We start from the raw sequence: 10,923 nt of genomic DNA, 5'->3' as shown, positions 1-10,923 counted from the left end.
TATTTATTTAAGATTATATATATATATATATATATATATATATTTTGACAGCATAGTGAGACCGTCTTGATTACGTCGCTTGCGGTGCTCCGTGGGAGTGTGACTCTCTGATTGATGAAATTTATAAAATGTAATATAAAATGTTATTAACATAATGTTATTTGAGAAGAAAATATTTGAAAGTCTTACCTATTATTACCTTAAATCTATTACAGTGTGCAAAACAATCGTTCTGGCAACAAGACCAACACTTCAACCATATTACTGCAGGCCAACTATTAATACTGTATTGAAGTCCTCCGGTTTGAATGAAACTAGACCTCAAATACCCGGATGAGGGGCAAGATATTCGATGTTGCTAATGACGATTATTATCGGGGAATAACACACCTCGGAATGTTGCGACTGACCAATCAGAATCAAGTATTCCAGAAAGCAGTGTTTTTATTTCTGGAAGCTGAGTGTTGCGCTCTATAGATGGACATTATCACATTGATCAGTCAATCACAGGAACATGATTGCATTCAAGCCTTCTCTTATGTGACTTTTGAACCATTTTTTGGAATTCACACCACTCTTCAGAACGTGCTGGTTACACTTTAGTGGTTCACATGTTATTTGGGGCTATTCACAGAACACATATTTGCATTTTACTGCACAGCTTTTTCATTGTTTTTCCACATAAACTTGCACTATATAGAAGTGTTTGTCCAGTAGGCACACATCTTGCATGTCTTTTGCGGCATTTTGTGCATGGATAAATTTCTAAAGACATTGCACTCAAGTTAAAAGAAGTTCAACTTTTAAAAAATTGACGTTTTATTTTTTTTTTATTCCACTGCCCGCGTCTCATGTTTTTCATAGCAAAAACACATGCTGTGTGCATGGCCACTTTGACCTTTCGTATTTAATTTTATTTTTGTACTGTTTCTCATCCAAATTGTTTTGAGAACACACTGCCTCCCTTGCATCCTTGGAGAAAATGCCCCTGAAGCATCGGTAATGGGGATTTTGAATTAGCATTCGTAATGTTCCAGAACAACTTAATCCAAAAACAAATGTACATCAGCCTTGAGCTCTCAGAAGAGCTGGTTGGCATTCATTGTTAAAGGAAGGCTTTTGGTTTGCTTTTTATGGTGAAGCGGTGTTATCTCTTTTTTTTATGGACATGAAGTGAACATAAACATAGAGCCATTCCTCACTTTATATTCGTGATGTGTCTTTAATTATAATGTACAACGCTGATGCAAAAAATGGGGGTTGAACACATTCTGAACTAGATGAAATGAAATAGTCCCGCTTGCTTTACATCCTAACACCCACACACTCTCTTGTTAAAAAGATGTGATTCATGTGCACAAACCTGAGTTGGGACTCTCTAACTCTTAACCCTCACGCAGAAATGGCTCTCATACAGCCTTTCAGCAAGTCCAGACACAAAATTATAGTCCACTTCAAATGAGTGCTGGGCGGTATACCGGTTCATACCGAGTTTGTTGTTTTTCTTAGTTTGTTACTCAGATGCAGGCAGTGCGCTGCATGAGACAAAAAAGTAATATAGCCAAAACAACCGCATAGCCACTCTTTAGTGTAGATGCATGTTGATTTTATGCTGCGATTATAAATGAGAGTGACTCCTGGTTAACATGTATTAAAAGGGGTCGTGCTTAGTCACTATTTAGTGTGGTATTTTTTGACAATATTCACTCATCATGACAGTAAAATAGGGCATTCTAAGTCAATATACTGCAGTATTTCCTCTCTCAATCAGTAGAAAATATGGTTAGCACACGGTCATGCATGAAAAAAAAAATACCGTCATGTACTGTGAAACCGGTATAATTTTGAAAAATACCGTGATATAAATTTTTGGTCATACCGCCCAGCACTACTTCAAATTACCCATTACCTGACACAACTTAAGGACACAGAAGTTGCTCAGCCTCTGCTCACTATTCTGCATGAATCTTGCTCTCTCTTATATTTTTTAAGGCTTTCAATTTAACATGTTAACGTAGTACACTTAATTATATAATATAAAAAAAACACACAAAAAAATGTATGCATTTAATAATTTTTCCTATCATCAAGGTTGAAGTACCCTGCTCTACACCAAACCTAACTTAGATCTGTTCCAAAACGTTATTTTATGGATAGTTTTTAGTATTAAATTAATAATTAATTTATATTCATATTATGCTAATTTACAAAAAAAATAATTCATATTAATTTATAATATAATAAAGTAAATGTATTTATTAATTATATGAATAATATTCATAATTATGGATTGTAAATATAGTAAGTGTAGTGATTTCAATGTTAGATAGCCTCACACGGGCCGCCACTAATGTAGTGGTTTTAGATCTAAGTAGCGCCACCAGTGTAATAGCTTTGGGCTTAAATATTAATATTAATATTAATATTACGTTTTGGTCATACTATTTTATGAAGCACCAACCAAGGAATTCCGCCTTGACAATAAAGAACAATCATGGAAGATTGTTGAATAAATAAGAATTGCATAATTTATAGGAAGTTGTAGTCTGACCAATCTGAAGGATTTTAGAGATATCGTTAACTTGTAGAGCCTCTTACTGTATTATCAACGCAAGGAAGACAAGTGTAATAAAAGGGGTGTATTAACAAAATGATAGACAAGAGTAACTAACAACTACTAAATGGGTACAATGAATGGATAAAGTGCAAAAGATTGATAGATGCAAGTGACTGAGTTGGATGTTACTATGGACGTTATCTTATGGAAAGATAAACTGAAGTTTCCTGGAAGTAATAAGGTAAACCTTATTCTAGATTCAACAAATAAATATAAAGATATTATTTGTTATTAAATTTGTTAAAAAAGATTCTATATAACTGATGTCATTTAATAACAAATAAATAAAGATATTATTTGTTATTAAATGACATCAGTTATATAGAATCTAATGCAAATTAGATTATCATAAATTGACAAAACACACTAATGCCAACGGTCTCAGGAAAAAGGTTTGGAAAGAGTGATATTTACGTTCCGTCTGGTCATGTGCGAGTCTGCGAGTCTGAGCGGCGACGTCTTTCACATCTGGGCCACGTTGCAGTGGGAAGAAAGGAGTCGAATCTGTTTCACAGCCTTGAACACGAAGCAGAAGAACTACTGAGCACCGAGAAGGTCCTTGGTCTGGAAACATGCAAACAGAGGTTTGGAGTCTGTACAGAAGATCCGGACTACCTGGAACACGCATGAGAAGGATTGCTGACGAAACGATCCTGAAGTTGTTGGAGAAGATCCTAGCAGTTTGGAACCCGCAAACGGAGAATTGCTGATGAGAAGGTTCTGAAGTTGTTGCAGAAGATGGAGGGCACTAAGCTTGTGGTCGTTGTTGCTGTTGCTGTTTCCAAACTCCCCAAATTCGCTTCTTTCAGAACTTCTTTGTTTCTCCTGGGAAATACCTCAGCGTACTGTAGCAGCTTAGCAACATAGAGCTTAGCACTTACAGTAGATCAACAACAGCTTGGCATGGTGTAACTTAGCACACTTCTTTGTCTTGAAGAGAACCTCTTAATCTTTCCTGAGAAGGAGGGATTTGCAAGTTGGCGCCTTTCAGATCCAGCATTTTGATTGACATGGTATGGCCCCTCTCTGGCATGAGGACTATTTGCATAGCTTAAAGCCCAAGTTTAGAACAATGTCTTTAAAGTTTTTCCTATGCATTATTCACTTTCCAAACCAATTCCAGATTAACCTACACATTGTGCTGAAAATATGTGGATCAAACATCAATGGGTAATGCTGAATATTGACCCATGCATGCATATATAGAGTATATACCTTAATAGGTAAGATTGCATACGTTGTTGTATCACAAACAGCACTTATTAAGTATATACAGTTCTGTAAATGGATATGAAGAAGGTTTCAATCAATTTTGTCCATTTTGTGTGAATGCATGTGAAGATCTGCTCTTCCTTTGTTCTTTGGCCACATGGCAAAACTTGTTTCTCCTGTGAATGGAGTTTACAGATTTGGAAATGTGAGTAATTGATAAAAAAAATTTTCTGCCAAATTTATACTTCAAGGTTCTCTGAAACCGGTTTCTTGATATTAATTAGGAAGAAATGTCAGTGGGTAACATGCTGCACAGAGGAAAGCCACCTTGCCAAAAGGTTATGTTTCTGGTTAATTGTTAAAAAAAAAAGAAGAACATGGAATGTAATACCCTAAAGTTCACAGACTTCATAAGATGTGATAAAGAATTATACAATTGTCTGCAGTTGTTCAGCACTGTTAAACTACACACAGCCTTTTGTCACACTGTCACTGGCGCTTCAATTGTTGTCTAGGAAACGGCATTAACGCTAGTCACCGTTGAATTGCCACGCATTTAAATGTCCAGCCGGTTTGTGTAGGAGAGAATGAATTTAGAGGAGCGGATAAGGATGCAAACCGACAAAAGGAAATTGCCTGAAGTGAAAGGCATAATTTCTCGTCTTCATCAGCAGGCATGAAAAGCAAGGATAGTGTGATTTACAGGGGAAATATTTGATAAGTTGTCATGGAAACTCAGTCTGCTGTCCACTAAAGTTGCATTTTTTTCCATGTGAAATATCCCCTCAACACATATATACACACACACACACACCCACACAGCACTTCCATGTGGCACTTCCCCAATGTGTAAACAGCTCTCCTTCCAGAATGTGCCTCTTTCAAAGCCTACATAAATGAAGAAAAAAGCCCAGGTGTCTGCACTTGGACCCTATCTTTCCGCTTTGCTCTCTGTTATTTATTTGCATGCTTGTCAAGCTCTCTGTGTTAAGAGCCCTTTGCAGTGATAATGAGAGCTTGATGGTTGATTGATTGATTTGCTCTTTGTGGTTTTGAGGTAGACTTTTGGACCATTTTCAATTGGTTAATGCATTATTATTCATCATCTAACGAATGACAGTTCAAGTTTCATATCCATATACGTCATTTGATGTAATTTGTGAACTGTTTTCAAGGATGGAAACTCAATGAAAGCTTACGTCACCCTTTGGCACTACTTATTTTCTATTGTTATTAAGTTGTAGGAAAGCCATATGTAGGGCAGGGAACAGCAACTACCTCAAGATACATTTCAGTGAATAATATACAATGTCACAATTGGATTGCAGTTATTATTACTGCTTAAAACTAATTAGAAAATAAAGTTTTAATTACTTTAATAAAAAGACAAATATAACAAAATGTGCCAATTGAAGAAATATCTAATATTAAAGACCACATTGAGGTTGTGACATGAACCTCAGTCATTTTTTAAAATTATTTCAATTTTATTTTTTAGTAATTTTAGTACTTCAGCTTAAACATATTTCTGTTAGTTACCAAGGCAGCACTTTTAATTTTTTGAAGTTTGCTTTTCATCTAATATATATGCATGTTACTACTAGCTGGCAATTTGTCTCACCTGACCACTTGTGATCAAACTATCAAGATATATTGTAGTGTGAGGTGATAACGGGGGCCTAGCACAATTAAATATCCAATTGGGCCGATATTGTGCATTCCTAATTGTGATGTATGAATATATAATTAGCCATATGTCTGTGTGGCCCCTTAATTTAGCTAAGGTTTGTCCAGCACGTTTAGAGTAAACAGGAATAACTTTCCATAAACCTGTATTGAGGACATTATCATAATTTTGCCAAATGTTAGGATAATGTGATATCTAGTGCCAGGTGCCATAAAGATAAATAGACCTTGAAAAATAATATTGTTCATAATATTTATTTTTACAAGATATTCCTCCGTACACGAGCGTGCAGACACCTGTAGTAGAGAAAAACCATCAAGACTAGGTATTCCATTCATATTCACTTCTTTTTATTGAGAATCTACTCAAGCATTTCAAGTACGTCTGTCTCTGTTGGAGACTGAAGGAGATCATGCTGGTTGAGCTCGAGCTGAATACTTTGAGAAACAGCATAAGACGTTTTCTTAAATGAATTCCCACAGCATATAAAATAGATTTCGGAAATTCCTGTAAAAGGACTCTAAAGGGGATCATGAAGCATGAACGGTCAAGGCCGTTTCTATTTGTCATAGCGGAACTAAATTATGGCAGAATATCTAGGCATTGACTTAATGTGTTGCTTCAGGGATGGCAGGAAATTTTGTGTTGCATTCAAAACCGAAACAAAATCTGAATGGCACACACGAAGTGTCATTATCAAGCAACACAAATACTCCTCATGGATTTCTTAGCATCCATGTGCCCAGTTTGTTTGTGCATGTGTCTGTATTTTGAGCATGAAAAAAAACATTAAAAAAAAACAATAAAATCAACGTCACTGAAAAGGCCCTTTTGTTAAGTGACTCCAGCCACAGGTAATCTGGTTTATGGTTTCCTAGCAACAATGCCCTTTCAGATCCCCTCCAAAACAATCCTGACCGAGCTCTCCTGTCCTCCTCGAATTGAACTAAAACGCATAGACCACTTTAGGATTTAATTTTAATTGTTGAATTGTCTCATTTCATACAACCTGAAATATTGTGTTTGTAATGTAGAGATGTGTTTTGAATTACATGCATGTGTTGCTCATTTCTTGCAACATCTTTATTTGTATGTTTCCCTTCAGGGTAAGATGGTGAAGGGTATGGGAGGGGCTATGGATCTAGTGGCCAGTGCTGGAACTAAAGTGGTTGTTACAATGGAGCACTCTGCTAAGGTAGGTGTAATCATATGAGACTGCGTTATACTGGCTTTCTGTATTGTCTGATTTTGTTAGCAGTGGTTCAATAAACAAGAATTTTATATAGAGTAACTTCAGCATTTCAGATCCAATATGGCCATTTGTTTGTGCTCTGCTAATGAAAACTGAAAGCTGTTCTGGAATATCGTTAACACAGACAGGCGGAGTGACAAACAGTAAAGTGTTCTGGTCATGTGGTTAGATTGGGATGGAATGACATTCTGGGACCTTTGAATGAAAAAAGAAAAGAAATTGCATTCTATTTTGGTCCATTACACACACACAAAAACTTAAATGGATTACAATATTATGCTTCCCTTTAGTTAATAGTTAGTAACTAAAAGTGACCCATTTCTGTTATATGCACTACTGTTTAAAAGATGTTTTTTTATTGTTGTTTTTTAAAGAAATTAATACTTTTATTCATCAAGGATGTATTAAATTGATCAGAAGTGACAGTATATCAGTAAGTAACTATTTTACTAAATATTTCAAATAAATTCTGAACTTTCTATTCATCACAGAACCTTGGAAAAGCAAACAGTATTATAGTTTTTACTGTATTTTTAATCAAATAAATGCAGCATTGATGACCATAAGATAATTCTTACTGACCCCAAACTTTTGAACAGTAGTGTATGTTAGTAATTTTAATTGGTTTATTAGAAGTTGCTTGGTTTATTAAAAGTGAGGTTTAGAACCCAGGACCACTCAAGTCAAAGCAACTGTCATCCCACTGGACTGATGATATCATATAGACAATAGTCATATTGGTATATTTATCCATGTCATGTCAGACTTTTCCTAGGTCACCAGAACCACCTCTAAATTTGAAGGCTTTTCCCACTCCTGAAATCCCAATTCAAACCCTGGTTGTAAAAATTGTCAGCACTTTTTGGAACGCTGCTTAGAAAAGTAATGTAAATGATGTTGCTTTCTCTTGAGACGATGGCAAATCAGCTCTCAAAGATTGAAGGTATATGTTCAGAATATGTTGCGTTGAGCATCATGTTATGAAGGTATTTCTTTTAATTCCTCTAAGTAGTTTTGTTTTAAATGTAAAAGCAAGTGATGATTGCATCAATCAGTTTTAATGAACAGATTCATATTGAGTCACATTGCATGGCACATATTCCCTGCAAGAAAGGCATCATTATTTCCTGTGAGTGACAGAATCTCTTTTCCCTAAGCAGACAGTTGGAGAGGCGTCAGTGTTCTGAGAAGCTTTCAGCTGTGCAGACAGTGGAATGCATACATGCAATCTTAAAGGATAGTTACCCAAAAATGAACATTCTGTTATTATTTACTCGCACTCATGTTTTTCCAAATTTGTATGCTGTTTTTTTTTTTGAGTGGAACACAAAAAAATAAATATTTTGCTATAGAGTTAATAGTTACCAGGGGCTCCAAAAAGCACAGAAAAACACAACAACAATCTAGGGATGCACATCATGTTGTTATCTTATTGGTTATCAGCTGATATTAGAGATATTCTATATTTATTTGTTTGTTTCATTTGTGATCAATTTAGACCAGTGTTATTTTAGTGTCATTGATATACTACTATAGTTTTTGTTAATATTTAGGGGCCAAGCACCGAAGGTGCGGTGGCACCTATTGTAGCCGTTAGCGTCATTTTTCTTCTTCCGCCGCAAGTCTATGGCGCTTGCGGGAAAGTTGTGAATTTGGCACACTGATAGAGGACAGTCTCAACATTAACCACAGCAAGTTTGGAGTCTCTAACTCCAACTCTCTAGCGCCACCACTTGTCCAAAGTTGCAATTTCTTTATGCTAATAACTTTTGAACTATAAGGCACAAAATGAAAATAATTTTTTCGTCTGAATCCTTGGCTCATGCCGAGTCGAATGAACACCAAAATTCAAAAATGGCAAAGTTTAGTTTTTTCGCTATTTTTAATTGCCCTATTGGTCAAGAGTAATAAACCATTCATTAACCATTAATGATTACATTTACAAAAATGCTAATAACTTTTTTTTGCTTTAGCCTATTGCAATGAAACTGGTCTCAAAATTTTCCATGGGTCATGCCGACAACATACATACTAATTATGCCAGAGTACCTCACACAGAACACACCAAAAGGATTTTATTACAGCGCCACCTGTTGGTCAAATGTGATAAGCCATTTAATCATATTACTAATGGTTGTATTTATGATTTTTCAGCCATTTCAATTACAATCATCCTAAAATTGCTTTTATTACTCATTGTTGCATTTGGTCTGATGCTCCATGCCATGCTTAGCTCCTCAATTTGCCTCTGGAGTGCTTGGCCCCGTGATTGCTGCTTGCAGCTATATTTTTAATTATATTTTGTTTTCTGTTTTCATAATTTTAGATGGTTTTAGTCATTTTGTTGTTTTGTCATTTTTATTAGTTTTTTAAGTCAATACAGTTTTTATTTATTATTTTTAGTTTATTTAGGTTTAGTTATTTTAGTACTGCAAGTTAAACTAATCACAATTGGGAAATATTGCCTTGGCAGCTAGCTTAGGTAACAATTTTTTTAAATGGTTTTAGTTTTAGTTAGTTGTAACAAAATTGTATAGAACTTTTTGTATAGAAAGTTTATTGGCCATAATATGAAAATAATTGCCTTAAAGGTATCTGCCAGAGTTTTAATATTGGTGCATCCCTACAAGAAAAGCATCATGAAAGTATTCTGAAATTGGCTTGTGCATTACATACCAAGTATTTTGAAGCTATATAATGGCTTTCTATGGCTTCAAATATTTGTAATATACTGCATGAGTCACATGGACTACTTTTATGCTGCTTTTGTAGTGTCTTTTTGTAACTTGACAGCCACTATGAACTGTCATTTAATGGAAAGAGCTCTGTAAAGACTCTTCAAAAACCTTTGACAGCATACGGGTTTGAAATGACATGAGGGTGCTCTTAACTCTTCCTTGAAACAGTTCTATAGCTACAGCTTGAGCAGTGTGTGCGGCGCATTTGGAATTTGTCGATCCGACTCAGAACATGCTGTAAAAGAAGAATTAAAGGAAAATTAAAATGGAATAGTGCAAAAAAACTTTTCTTCAGAAATTGGTCATCGGCATATTATCAGATACAAAACATATTGAGTATTTCTGGAAAAAAAAGGATGTAATTAATAATGTTTATTTTAATATATATTATAATTTTATATAGATTGATTTTATATTTAAATATACATGCACTAAATTAGCATTTAATAAAAATAGTGGCAGGCTTAGAATAAAAAAAAGAAATCCATTAAGACATAAATTTGGATGTTTTGCTGTGTCCATCATCAAAATCCCCTATTAAACATAGATGGCACCATTGCTGAATAATCATGTCAGAGTTCAGTGTTCCCATCTGTGAAATGTGCTTAAATTTGTTCCAGGGATGTGAATAGTCTCGATTATGACGGTGGTGACATAATTCCCTTCACACCACTCAGATCACATTGGTCCAGGCTGAGATGGAGTGAAAGTCAAGTGAGATGGCCATAGAAAGACATGGCTGCTGCTGTTCACATGCTGTCCTTGCTTTGTTCATGCTGGCAGTGGCTGGCCTGAAGGAAGGCTAACAGGGCCAGCTGCCTGCCCCTGGTGGGATGAACTCTCTGGACATGACTAGAATTAACCACCATCAGCTTTCTAATTATTATCCCCTGATCCAACAGCACATGGAATCAGCAGGGCCAGTGTATCCATTATGCCTGATGTTAGAGTGTTTTCTGTTCCCAAGGGCTGAGTGGATGATGGGGTTGTGCACCATTCAGCATTTAATTGAAAGCGCCTTTTTTAACTTGTAATTCCTAAATCTAAATAGACCATGCAGAATTAAAATTTAAATTAAATTTTATTAAGTAGAATTTAAAATTGAATGTAGTGCAAAGAAATTCATGTTTTATATATATATATATATATATATATATATGTGTGTTATATATAGTATCAAATATTATATTATTGTATTATGTTATTTTATGGAAGAACACTTAGCAGAATGCTCTAATGTAACGAATATTCACTTCATGAATACATTTCATATTAATTTATTATGTTTTATTTATAATTTACAGAAGTATATTTAATCAAAAATTATTCTGCATATAAGAGGATAAATAGATACAAGTACTCACAATTAATGATGCAATTACTTATTATTTGTTGCAAAACTTAATAAATAATTACT

At 35.0% G+C, this 10,923-nt stretch overlaps 1 protein-coding gene across 1 annotated transcript in view; it reads left to right on the top strand.

Annotated features, from left to right (window-relative positions):
- Positions 1-10,923, top strand: part of LOC107686394 (succinyl-CoA:3-ketoacid coenzyme A transferase 1, mitochondrial-like) — a 49,907-nt gene that overhangs the window by 34,037 nt on the left and 4,947 nt on the right. Inside the window, exon 14 of the mRNA XM_016483361.1 lies at positions 6,622-6,711. Coding sequence (XP_016338847.1) covers positions 6,622-6,711 — 90 coding nt within the window. The remainder of the gene's footprint in view (positions 1-6,621; positions 6,712-10,923) is intronic.

This window comes from Sinocyclocheilus anshuiensis, unplaced genomic scaffold (assembly GCF_001515605.1).
Source record: "Sinocyclocheilus anshuiensis isolate Anshui unplaced genomic scaffold, SAMN03320099.WGS_v1.1 scaffold1207, whole genome shotgun sequence".
Lineage (NCBI taxonomy): Eukaryota > Metazoa > Chordata > Actinopteri > Cypriniformes > Cyprinidae > Sinocyclocheilus > Sinocyclocheilus anshuiensis.
Note: the sequence above shows the minus strand (reverse complement) of the source record. Positions and strands in the feature narration are given on the sequence as shown.